Source organism: Cervus canadensis, chromosome 4, assembly GCF_019320065.1.
Source record: "Cervus canadensis isolate Bull #8, Minnesota chromosome 4, ASM1932006v1, whole genome shotgun sequence".
Classification (NCBI taxonomy): domain Eukaryota; kingdom Metazoa; phylum Chordata; class Mammalia; order Artiodactyla; family Cervidae; genus Cervus; species Cervus canadensis.
The window spans coordinates 59,091,944-59,113,876 of NC_057389.1; the positions used below are offsets into that span (position 1 = coordinate 59,091,944).

At 39.6% G+C, this 21,933-nt stretch overlaps 1 protein-coding gene across 6 annotated transcripts; it reads left to right on the forward strand.

Annotated features, from left to right (window-relative positions):
• Nucleotides 1-82: 82 nt before the first annotated feature.
• On the forward strand, nt 83-21,440 carry BRD8 (bromodomain containing 8). 6 transcript variants are annotated; one of them, XM_043465406.1, is made up of 22 exons: nt 85-438; nt 1,638-1,734; nt 6,543-6,612; nt 8,306-8,355; nt 8,593-8,715; nt 8,830-8,910; nt 9,346-9,410; nt 10,052-10,188; nt 10,727-10,945; nt 11,340-11,484; nt 12,324-12,533; nt 12,916-13,196; nt 13,526-13,978; nt 14,292-14,388; nt 14,594-14,640; nt 15,419-15,633; nt 15,809-15,901; nt 16,097-16,165; nt 16,560-16,737; nt 18,823-18,927; nt 19,404-19,448; nt 21,064-21,440. In XM_043465406.1, the coding sequence occupies exons 1-22, from the start codon at nt 420-422 to the stop codon at nt 21,121-21,123; spliced, it is 2,859 nt and encodes a 952-aa protein (XP_043321341.1). In that variant the 5' UTR covers nt 85-419; the 3' UTR covers nt 21,124-21,440. The 6 variants fall into 6 exon arrangements, with proteins under 6 accessions (XP_043321346.1, XP_043321342.1, XP_043321345.1 ...); XM_043465407.1 differs by lacking the exon at nt 19,404-19,448 and having other exon boundaries at nt 84-438; XM_043465410.1 differs by lacking the exon at nt 10,727-10,945 and having other exon boundaries at nt 84-438.
• Nucleotides 21,441-21,933: the final 493 nt, after the last annotated feature.

Consider the following 21,933-nt stretch of genomic DNA (forward strand, 5'->3'; position numbering starts at 1 on the left):
GATAGTGAAGCTTGCACCTACCAATCAGTGCAAGGGGGCGGGCGAAACCCGGAAACGGTTTTCTTCGGCTTGACCTCTCTGCTCAAATGTGGGACGGGTTACCAACTGTCGGATTTTGGAGCTGGGTCAACTGGAACTTCGGTTTATCAGTTTTTCTTGAATCCTAGGCATTTATTTTCTAAGAAGCCTGAAGGAAATCGTAAGGCTTCAGCCACCATTCTCTGTTCTTTCGCACATTCCTTCCCAGGAACTCACAAGAATACCTGATTTTGGGCGCTAGTTCATCCTAGAGTAGGGAGAGGGGACTACATTTCCCAGGACGCACCGCGAATAAACGCTGGAACTCTATTTCCCAGAGTTCCTTGGGCTTCAATTCTGCCAGAAATCTTCCTTCGGGGGTTGGAGACATCGGGGCCAAGATGGCGACGGGAACGGGCAGTAAGTATTCGCCTTGCTGTTGCGTGGAAGGTGTTTGTAGAACCAAGGCCAGGCAACAGATTTGTCACACTCTCAGGGAGTAGAAGCAATGATTTACCTGAGAACCCACAGCCGTCAGAGACTTGGGCTCGAGCGGCGCTGTTAAGGCCAGTGGTTGGGGGTTGAGGCCCCAGAAGCGTGAAGTCTTACATTTTTAGTAAGGCCGCGGACTTTTTTTGTTCGTAAATTTTTACTTTATTTATTGGCTGCGCTGGGTCTTCGTCGCTTCCCGTGGACTATTCTCTAGTTGCCGCGAGGAGTGCTCCTGTCTAGTTGTGGTGTGCAAGACGGCGGAGCTTTAAGAGAAGCAGCCCAAGAGAATTCTTGTATGTTTGTCGGCTCTGCGGGGTGAGAGGGGGAAAAAGGTGCCTTAGAGGCTCCGGCGTGCGGACAGAGATACTGTGAGCCATGTGGAATGGCCGGGGTCCCAAGGAGTCATTTTCTGACGAACATTTTTGAGGCCTGCACTCACAGAGAAGTGGGGCATGTTAATCGTGAGCTTTTTCTGCCACTAGGGAAAAAACGCATTTCGTGTATCTCAGCCATTTCCCCCCGTTTCAGGGACTGAGAAGATCTTTAAGGCCTAACAGCTTGAGGGGAATGGGTATAACAGAGAAGTAAACAAGTTTATGCTAAGAAGGAGGCGGGGCAGTGGGGGGGGGGTTGGCCGCTCGGAATCCTGGGAAATAAGGCCTGGGGTCCACTTTGGAATAAAGCATTCTTTTTTTTTTTTTTTGGGCCAGGGCGGGGCGGGGAGGTTGGTGGTAGGCAGGATCATGGAACCCACGTCCCTTCTAGTGAAAAAGACAGACTTAACCACTGGACCACCAGGGAAGTTCCTGGAATAAAGCATTCTTAAAACTGGGTTTTTTGGAAGAACTGCCCTAAATTAACTTGACTTTTTTTTTTTTTTTAAATGGTAGAGTAACCAGGGCATTTAAAGAAAAATGTTTTCCTAGATAATCAAGTGCAGTTCTCATGCAATGAATAGGCACCATCCTAGTGGTGGTGTTTACTAGAGAGGTGAAAATCAAGATTTGGTGATAGTGGCTCACTTTGTCCTTACAGGTTAGGACATTTTTGTATTAGACTTTTAATCCTCCCTTTGGGGCTTAGAGTTAGTGTCTCAGTGGTTGTCTCTAAATCTTCTTTCCTTTCAGAACATAAGCTTTTGAGTACTGGCCCTACAGAGCCATGGTCCATCCGAGAGAAGCTGTGTTTAGCGTCTTCTGTCATGAGGAGTGGAGATCAAAATTGGTAAGGTATCTAGGATGTCTGCGTCCTTGGGTATTAGAAACCGTTGGTTTTTTTTTTTTTCTTCATGTAAATACCGGTGGATTCCAGTAGTTAACCTTTAAGCAGTATTTGTTTAGCAGCCTTCTTGAGATGCAGTTCACATATCATAAAATTATATTCACAATTTAATTTATTAAAATTATTAAAACTTATTAATATAATTTAATTTATTAAATTCACAGAATTTAATGTATATCTGTAATAGGATCAACACTAGAGTCTAATTTTACATTTTAAATACACTTGAAAGAAACATCTACCCCTTAAGCAATCACTCTACAAATCTCTTTACCTATCTAACATTTCTGCCTCCCTCACCAAACACTCATCTACTTTCTGTCTCTCTATAGCTTATTCTGATCATGTCATATAGATGGAATCATATACTTTGTGGTACTCTGGGGCTGGCTTTCACTTAGCATAATGCTTTCAAGGTTCATGCTGGCGTATGTATCGGTACTTTATTCTTTGTTTTGATGAAATTGTAGTTCCTTGTATGGGTTTACCACATTTTGTTCATTTGTTGATGAACATTTGGGTTGTTTTTACTTTCCTGAATATTATAATTAATGCTGCTGTGGACATTTGTGTACAAGATTTTGTGCAGGCATGTTTTCATTTCTCTTGAAATAGTGGAATTGGTGGATCATAGTTCAGTTCAGTCGCTCAGTCATGTCCGACTTCGCGATCCCATGGACTGCAGCACGCCAGGCTTCCCTGCCCATTACCAATTCCCAGAGTTTACTCAAACTCATGTCCATTGAGTTGGTGATGCCATCCAACCATCTCATCCTCTGTCGTCCCCTTCTCCTCCTGCCTTCAATCTTTCCCAGCATTAGGTCTTTTTCAAACGAGTCAGCTCTTCACATCAGGTGGCCAAAATATTGGAGTTTCAGTTTCAACATCAGTCCTTCCAATGAATATTCAGGACTGATTTCCTTTAGGATGGACTGGTTGGATCTCCTTGCAGTCCAAGGGACTCTCAATGGATCATATTATAATTCTTATATTTACCTTTTTGAGTAACTGTTTTCAAACTAAAAAGTGGCCTCGCCGTTTTACATTCCTACCAGCAATAAGTAGGGACCCAGTTTTTCTGCATTCTTGTCAAACATTTAGTCTTTTTGTTTATAGCTATACTTCGGAGTGTGAAATGGTATCGTATTGTGGTTTTAATTTGTCTTTCTCTGATGACCATTGTTGGTGAGCATCTTTGCATGTTCTTTTTAGTCATTTGTGTGTCTTTTTTTGTAGAAATGTCTGCTCAGATCTCTTGGATTATTTTTATATTGAGTTTCAAGAATTCTTTATTCTGGTCACAAATCCCTTGTTAGACAAATTGTAAACATTTCACCTGTTTTGTGTATTGTCTTTCTTTGGTTGACATCTCTCAATATTGTCTACAGCACAGACGTTTTTAGTTTTGATACATTTATTTTTTTCTTCTGTTGCTTGTGCTTTTGGTGTCATAGCTAAGAAACTGTTTACATCTATATTTTATTCAAAGAGCTTTTAACTCTCCACATTTAGGTCTTTGATCAATTTTGAGCTGATTTTTGTGTAGATTGTAAGGCAGGATACCCTTTTGCATGTAGGTACGCAGCTATCCCAGAATTCAGTATTTGTTGAAAAGATCATTCTTTCCCTGTAGAATTTGTCTTGGCACTGAATATTTCTTTTAAGTACAAGGAAGTAGGACTGTGTGTGTTTTCCAATCTTTTTGTATACCAGGACATACTCTCATTTTTAACATTTGTTCTCCACCCTCCTCCCCTTTTTTTCTCTCAGTATCTAAAGATACCTTTTAATTTTCTTAAGTGTTCAAATTGCTTAATAAACATTTGCACTTGTAGGGTTTATCTCTACTATAACCATTCAAATGAGTTTACGAAAGCACCAGTATTGATCACATGTAACACTTCTACAATTCTATGTATTTCTCAAATAACTTTTCAAAGAGGAATACTCTAGGTAGCAGCTATTCTTGAGCTGATAAACCCCGACAAAACAAAGCATGGTAATTTGACGAATCTCAGATTGAACTTAAATATAACTCAAATATAAACTGAACTCATTTTTATACAAATATCAGGTAAACTGGATTGAAACAGAATCCAATATGTATATTTTATTACATTTTTCTTTAAAAAGTTTAAGAACACTAAGTAAAAGTTTGAAATTTTAAATTGTATTTATGTTTTGAGGAGGTTCTTAAGACATAAAGTTCAAAATTCAAAATGGTACATGTCTGTATCTTATCTCCCAGGATTAGCAGTTCCTTGTGTGTTTCTTCTGCCATTAAATTTTTTTTTTTTTTTGCCATTAAATTTTATACTTGAACAAATAAATATTTTCTTTTTCCCTCTCCTTTTAAAAAAAAAAAAAATACTTTATTTATTTTTGGCTGCGCTGGGTCTTAGTTGCTGTGCCCGGGCTTTCTATAGTTGCTGCGAGCAGAGGCTACTCTTCCTTGCAGTGTGCATTGTGGTGACTTCTCTTGTTGCAGTCTGGGCTCTGAAGGCAGGGCCTTCTTTGCCCCATGACATGTGGAATCTTTGCAGAGTGGGAATTGAACCTGTGTCCTTTGAATTTGCAGACAGATTCTTAACTGTTGGACCACCTTTTCTCTCCTCTTTAAACACAAGTGGCCCTGGAGTAGGAAATGGCTACCCTCTCCAGTATTCTTGCCTGGAAAATTACATGGATGGAGGAGCCTAATGAGCTACAGTCTATGGGGTCTCAAGGAGTTGGACACAACTGAGCACTCATGCACCTATGCAGTGTATAACATGTAATTTTTACTGCTATGTAAAGCAAATAAAATAAAGATCTTTCTCAAAATAAATGCAATTGGTTATACACTATGCACATTTTACTTTACTTTGGCACTGCTGCCTTTTTTTTCCCTTCTACTTAGTATTATACCTTATAGATCATTGTACATCCTTATATGAATATCTAGCTCTTTTTTAAACAGCTGCATGATACTGTTTTATGGATATACCATAATTTATTTAACGAGAACTCTGTTGATGGACATATGCTAATAGAAATATAGCATTGTATAGTTATGTGTGGATTTGTATCTTAGACAAACTGAAAGTAGAGTTATTGATTCAAAGAACATGTAAGTTAAAAAAAATTTGTTAAGCATTTCAATTGCCCTACTCAGAGATTTGTTTCAATTTATACTCCCATTGGTGATATGTCGTACCTGTTTTTCTATGCCTTGGCTCATAGAATGTGTTGTTAGGTATTTTTGATCATTGACAGTATAAAATCAAAACTTTGAAATAGTTCTCGTATCTTTCACTTGCATCTGTCCTATGATGAGTGAAGTTAAATATCTTCTGTTAAAAAGGCATCTGTATTTATTTCCTTTTCTGTAAACTGTCTTCCACTTTTTCTATTTGACTATTAGTCTTTCTCTTTAATTTTACTGGTGGGGTGGGGAGGGTGAAGGTGGCTCCTTATATATTAGGGAGATTAGTCATTTATCCACATCTTGGGGTACATTTTTTAAAAACTGGTGTGCTATTTGGCTTTATTTGATGTAGTATTTTTACATTAAGGGTCTTAAAATATAGTTTATTTATTAAAAATTTTCTCTTATAGCTCCTGGATTTTGTGACTGAATTAGAAAGTTCTTCCCTAGTCCAAGGTTATAAAATACTTTCCTTTTTTTTTCCCCTAGTACTTTTGTGTACATTTAAAAAAATATTTAAATCTTGATTTGGAGGCTTTTCTTGATTTAAAGAAAGTTTGTTATGGATCAAACTTTATTTTTTGCTGATAGCTGTCTACATAACAATGTTAAAGTGAATTTTTTTATAAAAGAACTCTGTGAAACCATCATCCCAACACAGAGTTTAAAAGTTTTCTTTTTAAAGTTGTGAGATACTTCAACCTCATAGAGAAGTAGGCAGAATAATATAGACTGCCCATGTATCTGGTACTTGGATTTAACAAATCCTAATGTTTTGTCATGTTTCCTTCAGATCTTTTTAAAGAAATAGACACCGTTGAAGCCCCTTCACATTCTTGCTTCAAGCCATTTCAGTCTGTTTTCATTTTCGCCTTTTCTTTTTTCTTTATATCTCTTAGCTTTTTAAAAGATCGTATAAGTGCATCATAGCAGAAACTTGTGTCTTTTTTTTCAGTAAATATTGTTATAAATATGTTCTGTATCACCACATATATTTCATAGTTATTTTATGGGTTTAATATTTTCTTGAGGGAAAGTTCCATAAGTTAAATGTGCTGTTACAGGACTTAGGAAAAACCTAACTGTTCATCAGTCTGATCAGCACGCTTGTGGTTATTGGGGGGAGGATGTCCATGCCTTCTTCCTGGTGCTGCTTTTGTGAAATTATTTTCTTATATTACTTTCTTAGGAACTGTATTAGTAGATCAAAAGATAACTTTTGGGAGTCTGGAATATTGCTTCTCAAAAGACAGATATTTTCTAAGAGAACCAAAGAAGAAATTTCCCAAATGAACAGAAATGATAACTTAGTGTAGGTCCTAATACCTTCACTTCACTCAGGAAATACATCATGTAGGGAAACTGTTTATCAGTGATGCTTTCCCTCCAAAATGACTTTTCAGTAGCTGTGTCCTTTGCCATAGTCATGTATTCCAGAATGTTTCCCAGTAGCAGTATTTTCCCCCAGATTTTGTACTCTAAACCTCGAACCGTGGATGTATACCTTCTCTCTCTCTTTCTTTTTTTTTTCAATTTAGTGTGTGATGCTTTTCTCATTTTGTAGGGTATCAGTTAGCAGAGCAATCAAGCCCTTTGCAGAACCTGGCCGCCCTCCAGACTGGTTCTCTCAAAAAGTAAGTTCCCAAGTACATGTTCTTTTGGAGCACTTTTTGAGATGTAAAGTGGGTTCCCTTCCATGTCCTGCCCGCCCCCCCCCGCCCCAACCCTTCCACCACTCCCATTTTCTTGTCTTTAAGTATCTTGCTCATTTGGGCTCCCCTGGTTGCTCTGCGGTAAAGAATCGTCCTGCCAATGTAGGAGATATGGGTTGGACCCCCGGTTGGGAAGACCCCTGGAGAAGGAAATGGCAACCCTCTCCAGTATTCTTGCCTGGGAAATCCCATGGACAGAGGAGCCTGGACGGGCTACAGTTCATCAGGTCGCAAAAGAGTTTGACACAATCTGGTAACTAAATGACAGCAACATCTTGCTATTTATTTGTTCGTATGTTTGTTTCTTTTTTTAATTTTATTGAAGTATAGCTTGATTTACAATGTGTTAATTTCTCCCCTCCACACCCTCCCCCTAATAACCACAAGTCTGTTCTCTGTATCTGGAAATCTGTTTCTGTTTCTGTTTCATACATATGTTCATTTGTATTGTAGTTTAGAGTCTATATATAAATGATATCATATGGTATTTGTCTTTCTCTTTCTGACTTATTTTGCTTAGTATGATCTCTGATTCTGTCCTTGTTGCTGCAAATGGCATTATTTCATTCTTTTTTATGACTGAGTAATATTACATTATGTGCATACACACACACACACACACACACACACACACACACACACACACACACACACACACACACACACACACACACACACACACACACACACATCATTTTCTTTAGCCATGCATCTGTCGATGGACATTTAGGTTGTCTTCACGTCTTGACTGCTGTAAATAGTGCTACTATGAACATAGAGGTGCATATATATTTTCAAATTATAGTTTCTTCCAGATATATGCCCCAGAGTGGAATTACTGGATCACATGATAGTTCTATTTTTTATATTTTGTGGAACTGCTGTACTGTTTTCTATATTTACATTTCCAACAGTAGTGTTAAAGGGTTCTCTTTTCTCCATACCCTCTCCAGCATTTATTATTTGTAAACTTTTTGTGATGATCTTTTTGACCACCGTGACCAGGTCCTGCCCTTTTAAATCAAAAGGCTTTTGAACCATGAAGAGTAGTTGAGAATACTTTTCCTTTTACTCAGTATTTGCCAATCCATCCATGTATGCTCACACTATTACAAACTGTCCTTTTCAGTGTAGCATAAGAGTGAAAAAATGAAAAGCCCAGTCTTGTACATTAGATAGATCTGGGTTTAATATGATTTTACTTAAAACTTTGAACCATGATCCTTAGTTTTCTGATTTGTAGAATAGAGATAAAAGTTGATTCAAGCTTGTTTAAAAGATTTTGTTGAGATAATACCTAGAAAACATTTAGCACAGTGCCATGTATATGGTAACTACTCAGTAGATATTAGATGTAAATATTGGCTGTTAGCTTGTCTCTCCCCCAAATACACAAATTCCATGCCAGAATTTATATTATGTATTATACAAATACATATTTGTAGTATGGTATTGATTATTTTGAACTGATTTGATTGCAAAGTAATTTGTCCTCCTGGAAGCTACTCATACCTTAAACATAGCTCTCCTGTCTAAACCTTAGTGTAATATGTTGAAAATTTTAAAAGTCGTCCATTTTTAGGCTTGGTCATCATGTTTTCACTTTTTTTCACAGCATTGTGCTTCCCAGTACTCAGAGCTTCTAGAGACCACTGAGACTCCAAAGTGAGTACAGAGCCAGGCATTTGAACCAGATCTCTTTGGTGAAGAATATTTACTGTAGAAGTCTGCTTTTTTTAAAAAAAAAGTTATTTATATTATGGTATGGTAAAATTGTAAAAATACTATAGTAATAATCTTTGGTTAGGTGGTGGAGAAGCCTCAAAGAAAGCAGGTGAGACTAGAAATAATGTTCTTCTTATTCAAGTCTGTGTGTGTTTGTTTTTTTTAAATTTTCCATAGACGGAAACGGGGTGAAAAGGGAGAAGTGGTAGAAACTGTTGAAGATGTCATTGTTCGGAAACTGACTGCTGAGCGAGTTGAGGAACTAAAGAAAGTGATAAAAGAAACCCAGGAAAAATATAGGTACTTATCAGAGATAATGCAAAATGGTTGGGAGAGACAAGTGGGGCTAACTTACTCTAGTCAGAAATTTTTAAATAGATTAAAAAACCTAGTCTACCCCCTCTCATCCTACAGACGACTGAAAAGGGATGCAGAGCTAATTCAAGCTGGGCACATGGACAGCAGGCTGGATGAACTTTGCAATGACATTGCGATGTGGGTTATATTATTTTTCCATCTATACTCCTTCTTCTCTTTTTGCCCTTTTTACTCCTTAAGTAATCTGGCTTATTTCCTACATCTGCCACCCCTTTAGACTTGAGAGATTTTTGGAAAGGGACAGCTGCAGAGTGGCCTGGAAGCTGGGAGGGGGTGGTGAGTCTTAGAAGGTAATGTGGTAGAACATTTCACTGTGAGAACATAACTTAGTTCTAACTTAAAAGTGGCTCTAGTTTGCTGGGGTAAAGAACTGGTAGTTAGGTAGTATTTTGCTGATAAAGTTTGTAGGTTTTTTGGGTTTTTTTTTTTTTTTTTTTAGGCTTTTCCTCTAAAAAGAGCTAGCCTGGCAAAAAAAAAATTTCCTTGTGAGGGCACTATGAACTGTGGAGGAGCTAGAGTCAGCTAGGACCTAACCCTTAATTTTCTGTTTAGGAAAAAGAAATTGGAGGAAGAGGAGGCTGAAGTAAAGAGGAAGGCTACAGATGCGGCATATCAGGGTAAGGTGAACCTAATGATTAGCAGTTGACTGTACATTACTTCATGTTGATGGCAGTCGAAAAATATTTGTTAACACAGAATCCACTAATTCCAATTTACTTGCACACTTTCCTCTGTCATCTTCTCTTTCATCAGAATAAAAGTGTCCCTTTGTGTCCAGGAAGAAGCTCTTAGAAAGTGAGCTCTATTCAGATCTCACTAGACCTTGTGTTCTTTTAAGTACAAAAACCTGATAATAACCTACTGAACATAAACAAGGTTTTAGAAGTCAGATTCTGTAAGAGGATTGAGAATAGCTCAGTCACTGGATAAGGGGAGGAACTTAAGCATTTATAACTCTAGGAATGCATGCTCTGAACCAATAAGGTCTTTCTTTGTTTAAAGCAGAATCTCAAGTTGTTGTAGAGGATACTGAGGGATGTTTAAACTACTTTCCTACTGTAGGAAACTTTGGGGTATACGAATTTGCTCATAGGAAAAATTAGGCCAAAAACTTGCAAAGAAAGCTTTCTAATTCATATTCTTAACACTGCTTTAGTAATACAACATCTCTATTTGTCTTTTGTTGTATAATAGCAGAGTAGAGTCTAGTTTTATTTTTTTAATCTTGAGACAGAAATCATTCTTTTTTATGTTCTAGCCCGTCAAGCAGTAAAAACACCCCCTCGGAGGTTACCTACTGTGATGGTCCGCTCTCCTATAGATTCTGCCTCCCCTGGAGGTGATTATCCACTTGCGGACTTGACTGCAACCACTATGGAAGAGGCCACCTCTGGGGTGAGTATATTTCCATCCACAGGAATTGATCAGCAAGGGGCAATAAGCCAGCTGAGAGCTGAGTAATGAGGAAACCACTTTTGGCTTAGAGACAAGTTCCCCTCTTGGTCTGAATGCTGAAGACTCATCATGTTCTGTGCTTTAGAATAAGAATGGACCTAAAAACATTGAGCCTTTTGAAGCATTTTTAGAAATAGGTAAAAGACTAAGTTAAGGAATTACTTGTAAGTGTACTGGTCTTATGAAATTCTTGCTGAAATATAGGATGACTTATTTGTAAATACAATATTGGTAGTGGGTAAGGAGTTTATAAAAAGGCAAGTTGGGTGGAAACATTGAGTCACTTTGGGTTTGAGTGGGTGGAAGAGAAAAATTTGGGGGGGAGAAAGGTGTGATTAAGAGCAAGAGGGGTTGAGGGTTTCTAGGCAGTTCCACTCAGGACTAATAAAGTAATAGTTCGATACACTAACCCATCCAGATTAGTAGGGAACCTTCCTGAGTTTGAGAAGTCAGATAAAGGTTCTCTGTTGTCTCTTAGGTAACCCCTGGGACTTTGCCGAGTACCCCAGTCACCTCGTTTCCTGGAATTCCTGACACCCTTCCTCCAGGCTCTGCACCCTTAGAAGCCCCCATGACCCCAGTAACAGATGATTCACCCCAGAAAAAGATGCTTGGACAGAAAGCAACTCCACCCCCTTCCCCTCTGCTGTCAGAGCTCTTGAAGAAGGGCAGCCTCCTGCCTACTAGCCCCAGACTGGTATGGAGACTTCTGTGGGTGTTTGAGAGCTGTGGTGATTTAGTAACTTGGAAGGGAGTGCCCGGGACCTAAAATATAACCTAAAATATACATGGAAAAAAAGTTCAAAAGAAGAAGAGATCTCCTAGTTAAACGTTAATTTAACAACAAAACAAGTAGTTGATAGTATCCTTGGGTCCTGAGGTATCTGAAACCATAATTATTTTGGTTCTCTTCTCCAGAGAACTCTTATCCATAAGATTTGAAAATCAGAGTTTCCCCTGGGTCTGCAATTATTTTCTTTGGATATTAACTTTTAGTTTCATGAAGTTTGGCCAACTGCTGGAGCTTTTTTTGGGAAGTGGTAGTAAAGGAAAGCTTGAGTGTAGCCTTCACCTCTGTTCTTCCCTGGTAGGTCAATGAGAGTGAAATGGCTGTGGCTTCTGGCCACCTGAACAGTACAGGTGTCCTCCTGGAGGTAGGCGGGGTCCTTCCCATGATACATGGTGGGGAGATGCAGCAAACACCCAGCACTGTTGCAGCCTCCCCTGCTGCCTCAGGTAAGTCACTACTTTTCCGTTATCTACTTTGTTTTAGCAGTGTTGAACATGGCATTGATTGCCCTTGGTTTCTAGCCTTTGTTATTAAGCAGCTGTGAATCCTAGATTTAAAGCCCAACCTTGGAGCTGCATTACCTCTTAAGCCACTTGGAGCTCAAAATTATAAATCCATTTCATCTTCAAAATACGGAATATCTTAGATGAACATGGTATAGGTTGTATTAGGAATAGTGAACTTAATGGTCAAGGTGCAAGATCACAGAAGGGTGATACCTGAGACTATAGTATAGGGAAACAAGATTTGGAACTAAAATGCTAGACTTAACGAGTTTCAGGCCTGCTATGCCCTGAGTTTGTGACTTTGGATAGATAACTTTAACTCTTGAGTCTCAATTTTCTCTTTTGTAAGCTGCAATATACATACTTCTCAAGGATGTAGTAATAATTAAATGAGGCAGAAAATGTAAAGCAAAAAAGAGTTTTATAAAATGCCAAACATTAGATTTTGGTGTTTGAGTGATGTTACATTTGAGTGGTTTATAGCATGCTTAACTTCAGTGGAAGTGACAGATTTACTCATACTGTTTTTGTTTGTTTTTAAATTGCTCCTCATTTTTCATATGAGTTGTGAATTCTAGTGCTTTGAGTAATTCCAAACTTGGCAGAAGATCTTAAGTAAGATTTGGAAAAGTAAGGATATAGATAATGAGCTTATTTAACAGAGGAGTTGCTTTCATCCTTTGAGACTAAAAATTTTCTTGGTTGAGTCTTAAAGTGGCTATTATTTGCTTTTTGTTCATGTGCTTTCTTCTTACCTCGTTTGTGTGCCTCTTTGTTAGGTACTCCCACTCTTTCCCGGCTTTTAGAAGCTGGTCCTACACAGTTCACCACACCTCTTGCTTCCTTCACTACTGTTGCCAGTGAACCTCCAGTTAAACTTGTGGCACCCCCTGTAGAATCTGTATCCCAGGCTACCATTGTCATGATGCCTGCGCTGCCAGCACCATCCTCTGCTCCGGCTGTCTCCACTTCTGAGAGTGTAGCTCCAGGTGCGTCCTTGACCCACGCCCTGAGCAGCAGCTAGATCCAAAATTTCATTCTGAGCTTCATTTAGAGAAAGGTGACCAAGAGCATTAGCTTCTGTTCTCTGTAGATATGTACTATCTTTATCCTTACAAAAACAAGGATATGAGAAGAAGTGGGTGGCATTTATTCATTGGTGAAAAGGACTAAGTGTACACATACAAGTGGGCTTGAGAATGTGTTCTCACCTTTCTAGATAAAACTGAGAAGAAAACATAGGCAGATGTAAGATAACTTCTACTGAGCTTAAGTGTATGGGTACTTGACATCTGTCTAAACTTTGCTGTGATCTCCAGTTGCACAGTTGGTAACAAGCTTCTGAGATGGTTTTCCTTTCCTGTTATTCAGTGAGTCAGCCTGACACCTGTGTTCCCATGGAGGCTGTGGGGGATCCACACACCGTGACTGTTTCCATGGATAGCAGTGAAATCTCCATGATCATCAATTCTATCAAAGAAGAGTGTTTCCGATCAGGGGTAGCAGAGGCCCCTGGAGGATCAAAGGCTCCCAGCATTGATGGGAAGGAAGATTTAGATCTGGCTGAGAAGATGGATATTGCGGTGTCTTACACAGGTGAAGAGCTGGATTTTGAGACTGTTGGGGACATCATTGCCATCATTGAGGACAAGGTAACTATTCAGCAAAGCCCCAAGGAATGTCTCATGGGTCCTACATAGACTTCTCTCTAAGCTTCTCCTTGCAGTAAGAATTACATAAACAGCTCTCCTGCTTCTTCCCATCTCCATCTCTGTAGTCCCAAAGCCCTTTGATGCTGACATACTAGTCATCTGCCCAACCTACTGGTTTGCACCAGACAGGTACCTGTACATTGGTTGCTTCTTCTACCTGGAGGAGATGGAGAGAGAAGCTCAGATTCAGACCATCTCAATGGGTGCTAATGAATTGAGGGACTTGGGCTTCTTTTTGTGACTTCAACAGTGTATGTATTATGGGACAGGTAGATGATCATCCCGAAGTGCTGGATGTGGCAGCAGTGGAAGCAGCACTGTCATTCTGTGAAGAGAATGATGATCCCCAGTCACTGCCTGGCCCCTGGGAGCACTCTATCCAGCAGGAACGGGATAAGCCAGTACCTCTCCCTGCACCAGAGATGACAGTCAAGCAAGAGAGGCTGGACTTTGAAGACACAGAAAGCAAAGGAATCCATGAACTGGTGGACATCAGGGAGCCCAGTGTTGAGATCAAAATGGAACCTGCAGAACCAGAGCAAGGCATTTCAGGGGCTGAAATCGTATCTGGAGTTGTTCCAACCACAAATATGGAGCCACCAGAACTCAGGAGTCAGGACTTAGACGAGGAACCCAGAAGTATAGCAACGGGAGAAATTACTGAAGCAGATGTTTCCAGTAGGAAAGGTGATGAGATTCCACTTACAGCAGTGAAGACAGAGGTATTTAAGACCAGGGGCTTGGCAGGGGGTTGGGAGAGGGTAGAGGGTTATACTTTATGTAAGAAGTGACAGTTTGGGCCTTTGGTTTTCCTGTGGTATTCCTGAGTTTTGACATGTTGGTGTCCAAAGCCCATAGGTATGATCAGTGCTATATATATTTACTTAACCCTGTTCCTTTTAAGGTGACCATTAGAATCATATTTCGTGGATAAGACTTAGAATTTCTTGTATAGTTTTATTATCATTGAAGAATAAAGTAGAAGCTATAGCGATTTACCAGGACTTAAGGTACTTGTTCTTTTTTGGTCTTCAGGCATCCCCTGAAAGCATGTTGTCTCCATCACATGTTGTCTCAAATCCCATTGAAGATCCGTTAGAGGCAGAGACTCAGCACAAGTTTGAAATGTCAGGTAAATAAATAATAAAGCCAGGAAATATGTACTCTGTAACTAACTTTAAATCATTTGCTTTGGCTTCTGAGGGATTGTGGGTTGTGGGCAAGTAGAGGAGATAGAGTAGGTCAGCATGGAAAGGAGAGCTGCAGGGGATTATTGTCCATAGGAAGGGGAGGGCTAAGGTGGAAAAATCTTCAGGTAGTCTTTCTCTCCTCTGCAGACTCATTGAAAGAAGAATCAGGGACTATTTTTGGAAGCCAGATAAAGGTATTTCAGACTTTTCTTTATTCCTCTTGCTGTGTGACTAGATTTCCCTATAGCACTACCTTTTTAATGAATTTCAGTAAATTCACATCTTTATTCTCTGAGATGAGACTGGTTAAGAAGTTGCATGGGGAAAAGCTGCAGTGGACAGTTAGGCATAGTAGGAATACTGTGGCAACATGTGCTTCCTATCTGAAAGAGTTTATGGCTATCACACAGACCCTTCTTTGCATATAATGCACAGAGAAGCTTTGATACATTCAGAAGATTTGGAGTGAGTAGTGATAACAGAGCCAGGGAGAGCATATAGGAAATCAGATTATTAATTATTACTATGCAGAGAAAGTCATCCAAAGTTTTATTTTTAGAATTACTAAAGCAGTAGTAACAAACAGACTTAAAGTAATGCGATGTGAGCTTGCTCCATCAGATGAGACACAAAATAAAAACTATTTTTGATAATTTGTACCCAGGGTCAGAGTTCCTCTCAAGAGCAAGGGGAAAGAAGGAACGCCTCTTAGCTTAGTCTTAAGTAAGTAGCTTTTTTTTTCTTCCTTTTAAAAAGATCCTGGGTCTTATTCTTTGTCCAGGTTCTAAATTACTTGATCAATCAGTATCTGTAAGTAGATGGTAGTATAAGTGATAGAGGGCTCAGTCAGGAAATAGTGTGAGGCCATTTTCTAGAACTGATCTAACCCAAAAGACAGATCATGTTTAATGTGCTTTGCTAGATAGTTTTGTTCTCCTTTCAATTTGTTGACTGGAACACACTATGTCTAAGGATGCCCCAGGTGAGGATGAGGAGGAGGATGGAGTCAGTGAAGCGGCAAGCCTAGAGGAGCCTAAGGAAGAAGATCAAGGAGAAGGCTATTTGTCAGAAATGGATAACGAACCCCCTGTGAGTGAGAGTGACGATGGCTTTAGCATTCACAATGCTACACTGCAGTCCCACACACTGGCAGACTCCATCCCCAGCAGCCCTGCTTCTTCACAGTTGTGAGTATTAGCGATTTTTTCTTTGAGGTCAAGGCAGTGAAGGTGAGAAGTAGGAGAGGATCTTTTTAGTCTTACTTTCTCATTTTCACTTTCTTGGCCTGAACAAACATTTGATAAATAGTTATACCTTTTTTTTTGGACTTATACCAAGTGGGACTCTCCTATTTTATTTCAGCTCTGTCTGTAGTGAGGATCAGGAAGCTATTCAGGCACAGAAAATCTGGAAGAAAGCCATCATGCTTGTATGGAGAGCTGCAGCTAATCATAGGTGAGTGGGCTTTACCAGTTAATAGGAACATTTTCTCCTGCTCTTCCTCATTGTTGGTAACTAGAAAACTCTAAATAGGCTTATATATGACTGGTAGCATTGGCTCTTAAAACCTTCAGCCCTTTAGATCAAATTCCATTACTTGTGCTTCTTGGAGGAAAAGTCAGTAATTGGCACCAAATTCTTTTTGGACAGGTATGCCAATGTCTTCCTGCAGCCTGTTACAGATGACATAGCACCTGGCTACCACAGCATTGTACAGAGGTAAGCCATGACCCATTCAGCCTGCTAACTTGGCCTGAATTGTAAGCTTTCCAGTCTTAGGGGACTTTTCTATAGAAAGGAAATTTAAAGCAAATTTTATTTGATGTAAGGATGATGGAATACTAAACTAATTATTTCATTGACTAGATCATTGAGTCTAAAAAGAATTAACCCCCTTTATTACCTTTCTCAATACTTACTGGACTGACTTTTTGTTTTTATGTTAAGTACTTGTTTGGGGGTTAAGTACTTATTTTAGGGCTTTATATTTGAGTCTTGGCAGCTGGGACTGAAAGTATATATTAGGAAGTGTATGTGGTAATAATATATTCAAAGATCCTGTTGAGTCCTCTTTCCCTCTCTGCTCCCATTTTTCCCCTGCTCTGTTTTTTAGGCCTATGGATTTGTCAACTATTAAGAAAAACATTGAAAACGGACTGATCCGCAGCACAGCTGAATTTCAGCGTGATATTATGCTGATGTTCCAGAATGCTGTGATGTATAATAGCTCAGACCACGATGTCTATCATATGGCAGTAGAAATGCAGCGAGATGTTTTGGAGCAGATCCAGGTACTTTGAGTATCCTGAGTGTTTTAAATTATTCAAGAGAAGGATTTGTGTTGATATTAGGAAGGGGTGCTGGGATTTGTACTTGGAATAGCCATCAGGAACACAGTACAATTTTCTTCTCGCTGCATTTATGTTGGTTTTCTCATGTTGGTTTGCTAAACGAGTTGTGAGGAAATACTCTACCTTTCTTGGGCATATGTCAATAAAATTTTTATAAAACGGTGAATGTATATTTTTAAGTGACATAAAGTTTGTACATGGTAGACAGCCCTTTTCATTGCAGGGAACCTACTTCTATCATGTAGTTGCATTACCAGGCACCCTTTGGGTATTGAACTTAGAGGGATGTTGTCTGTCTCTACAGAGAGATAGTGATTAGTACCTAGTGATTACTTAAGTTGCTTCAGTTCATCTAGTTTAATTGAAGTATAGTTAATTTACAGTGTTGTGTTAGTCTCAAGTGGACAGCAGATTGATTCAGTTTTTTATATATATATTAGTTTGGTGCAAAAGTAATTGCAGTTTTGCATTATTGAACTTTGCCATTTGATATTGGAATACATTCTTAAATTTGTTAAATAAATGTGATTATGTTATACATCATTTTAATGCACGTTTCTTTTTGTTTTTTGTTAATGACACTACTTGCCGTGTGTTTTATATTTATTTTAGACTATGGAAATGATGTTAGACAAAAAGCAAATTCAAGCGATTTTCTTACTCGAGTTCAAAATAGGTCATAAGGCGCAGAGACAATATACAACCTCAACAACACGTTTGCCCCAAGAATTGCTAACAAACATACAGTGCGGTGGTGGTTCAAGAAGTTTTGCAAAGGAGATGAGAGCCTTGAAGATGAGCTTAGTGGCTGGCCATTGAAAGTTGATAATGATCAATTGAGATCCATCACTGAAGCTGATTCTCTTACAACTATATGAGAAGTTGCCAAAGAACTCAACATCGACCATTCTATGGTTGTTCAGAATTTGAAGCAAATTGGAAAGGTGAAAAAGCTTGATAAGTGGGTGCCTCCTGAGCTGACTGCAAATCAAAAAAGCCGTTTTGAAGTGTTGTCTTCTCTTACTCCACGCAACAACAGGCCATTTCTTGATTGGATTGTGGCATGCAACGAAAAATGGATTTTATCCAACAGCAGGCGACAACCAGCTCAGTGGCTGGACTAAGAAGAAGCTCCAAAGCACCTCTCAAAGCTGAACTTGCACCAAAATCCGGTCATGGTCACTGTTTGGTGGTCTAATCCACTACAGCTTTCTGAATCCCTGTGAAACCATTACATCTGAGAAGTATGCTCAGCACATCGATGAGATGCACCAAAAATTGTAACTCCTGCAGCCGGCATTGGTCAATAGAAAGGGCCCAGTTCTTATCCATGACAATGCCCAACTGCAAATCACACAACCACCACTTCAAAAGTTGAACGAATTGGGTTATGAAGTTTTGCCTCATCTGCCATGTTCTCCTGACCTCTCGCCAACTGACTACCACTTCTTCAAGCATCTCAACAACTTTTCGTAGGGAAGATGCTTCCACATTCAGTAGGAGGCAGAAAATGCTCTCCAAGAGTTTGTTGAATCCCAAAGCACGAGTTTTTACACTACAGAAATAAACTTTATTTCTCATTGGCAAAAATGTGTTGATTGTAATGGTTCCTATTTTGATCAATAAAGATATGTTTGAGCCTGGTTATAATGGTTTAAAATTCATGGTCTGAAACCACAATTATGTTTGCACCAACCTAATATATATGTTCTTTTTCAAATTCTTTTCCATTATAGGTTACTGTAAGATAACTGAGTATAGTTCCGTGTTTTATACAGTTAGAGCATAGAGATTTTGATGCTGTATTCTAGCAACAACAAAAACTTAGAGCCATTTGGTATTTTCTGATTGTTTATCATACCCAAGAAGAATTAAAACCTAATGTGCTAAACTTCTAATTAGTAGATGTATTTGCATGGTGTTTGCAGAAGGGTACCATAGTCCTATTTACAAAGAGCTCAGGTGTCTTCGTTCTTCCTTGATGGATCAGGTCTCTAGGGCCAACTCTGTTTCTTCTCCCTACAGCAATTCCTGGCCACACAGTTGATTATGCAAACCTCTGAGTCTGGGATCAGTGCTAAAAGTCTTCGAGGCAGAGATTCTACCCGCAAACAGGATGCTTCAGAGAAGGTGAGGAGACCAAGGAAGAGCATGTGTGCCAGTGTTCCAGTGATAGAAGTCTGAAGCATCCAAGGAACCTTATGTTACTACTTGGTACTGCCAGGCTTCTACATTCCAGTGGTATACAGACATCAAGATCTTAAAATGGTAGTTGTTTGCTCCCATCAGACATTGAAGAAACCTGCTGTGACTGAAAAACTCAGTCATATGGGAGAAATTGTGAGCTGAGTGAATGAATTATTATCTCCTCTGGAAGAGTATTCATAAGTTGGGAGAAATGACTTAGCTTGTAGCATATGGGGACCATCAGTTCCTAATCCAGAGGCATAATGGCCAGATTGCTTTTGGATCTCTTTCCTCTTATTCTTGAGTTTTAAAATTTTGTCTTTGTGTGCGTGGTGCTTGTGTCTCTGTCCTAAGGTTTGGGGTGCTTGCAGCTGAGAGTTTCTGTGGAACCTGATCAGTGTTTGTTTGTCCTCTAACAGGACAGTGTCCCCATGGGCTCTCCTGCCTTCCTTCTCTCTCTCTTTGTAAGTATTGAATGGCTGCAAGGGGTGGTGTTGCCACAAAGATATTCAGCTCTTGCTGGGGGTGGGTGGCAGAGGGAAATCCAACGTGCAGACTGTGGCAATGTCTCAAACTTCTGTTTATTCAAGTCATCAAATAAGAAACTGCCTCTTCTGCATTCCTGTCTTTCTGCATGTGTGTGTGTGTGGGTTGGGTAGGGACTGTTTCAAGACTTCACTAAACTGAAATGAGGTATTCTTGGTAAGGATCTAGGATGCACCTGCTCCTCATTTCTTGACTTCACCTTTTGACAGTTCTTTTTTTACAAATAGAAGATTGCTCAGAGCAGCAGCTGCTAACTGGCATTTAAAAAGATACTTTGCGCATGGGTTTTTTTTGTTTGTTTGTTTTCCTTTTCCTCTAATAATAAGTTGCAAGAGTGATGCCTGATACATAAACATCCAGAAAAATTTAAGGTAAAGATCTCAGTAACAATGACCCCTACCTTTAGTAGTGGCTGGTGGAATTAGAGATAAGCTTAATAAAGCTAACCTAAAGACTTCTTTCTTTTCCTCTCTGATTTGAACAAACTTTTGACTGTGTTCATTATGAGGCACTAATTCATGATATAATGAAGGGATATCAGCCTAGAAAACCATCTGATTTTAAAACTCACTGGATTTTTCTCCTTGAGCCTTGTTTTCCTCATCTGTGTGATAGAGATAATATAATGAGGTACCTGTCCAGCCTACCTCACAGGGATGTTGTGAGGATAAAATGAAATAATAGGTGTGAAACTGGCTTGGAAAAAAAAATTAAAGTGTTATACAAATGCAAGGGTGTTATTTTTATACTTAATGTTGTCTCAGAGGCAACTTGTGTTCATGAGCTCTAAGAAGTCCTTGCATATTAGAAATGTGAAAGTGGCCTGGCCCAGCTAAAGTGTTCACTAGCTCATCTTATCTACAGGTCTCAGCCTGTACAACAGACAGAACACTGTAGTCTCCATTCTTTCTTACTGGCCTGCAACAGTGACTGTGTATCCCGAAGCAATTGACTGGTTGTTGCAAGGCTGGTTAATAGAATCTTTTATCTATTGAAGACAGCAAAGTATTGCACAAGAGGAAGGAGCTGGGCTGCAGGGAGAGAGCAGCAGATGGAAAGAAGCTTTCTGATTGTCCTGATCTCATGGAAAACAACTCAGGAGGTGCTAGGGAACTAGTGCCAGGGTCAGTCTGCAGGAAAGGCCTTTCTTATAGGGATCAACAGCTGGACAGGTATGTTAGCCAAGAATCTCACTATCCACTGCCCTTTCTGGCTCTCACACCCATCTTTTACTCTTCTTGTTCCTTTGCACATTGTTTGGGGCCTGGGTGGGATGACTCAGTCGTTCTGTGGGACCCCAGGGCAGGAGCAAGTTACTCTGTCCTGTTATTTCTTCTCACACACTACTCGAAGGTGCTTTTTAGCCCACTCTGTGGGAGGACCATTAAATGCCCCTCATTCCCTGGATTTTTCTGTTGATTCTCCCCCCGTCTTTCCCCCTAAAACCAAATCCCCAGCATTCTTGTTGCACCTTCTCCCTTACGTCATAGGTAACTCATTCACGCTCCCTTTCTTTATCTGCCTGTCATCTAGGATGGGGGAACCAGGGGGCGCCGCTGTGCCATTGAAGCAGATATGAAGATGAAAAAGTGAAGCCTCAGAGTATCTGCACTGAGCTGAACCTGAAACAGAAGTAAAGATAACGCTTGGGCTTGTGGCCCAGTTTCAGAAGTTGAAGTTACAGAAGAGGAGGTGCCTGGGCCACATGATATAAGCTGGGAAAGTCTCTCTCAGAGAGTTGGAGTAGCACAATTGCCTGTTTTAGGGCAAAAATCATGGGCTGTGTTAATGTCCTGATGTTTTGCTAGCAGATTGTAGCTAGTTTGTACTGTCTTGTGAAGTGTACAGACTTTAAAAGCAAAAACCTGTGAAATGTGTATGTACACAATAAACTCTGAAAGATAAGAAAACTCTAGCCTTTGGTGTGTTCTTAGAGTATGTGAGTGTGTGTGTGAAACTTGCAGTTTGTTCTGCATGGTAACTTTAATAATTTGTGGAATGAGATTGTTAGAGCAGGAAAGTGGTCTTATAATATGAACTGTTCTACTACAGGTCAGAGAATGTAAGTAACCAAGATTGAGTTTATAATATTTAAGAGTATTGCGTTATGCAGTCACGACTGTCTTATTCAGCTTTTCTTGAATGGGAAAACTTAAGGTCTTCAGTGTTCTGTTCATGGCATTGTTTAAAGAGTTAAGCATGAATACAGATACCATTTTTATCCTCAGCATTTGTTCTATTTATGACTATCTTTGCAGGTGGTATTTCTTTTATTTAGTTTCGGCTGCACTGGGTCATTGTTGCTTTGTGTGGGTTTTCTCTAATTGCAGAGAGTGGGGGCTTCTCATTTTGGTGGCTTCGCCTTGTTCTAGGCGTGCGGGCTTCAGTAGTTGTGGCTTGAGG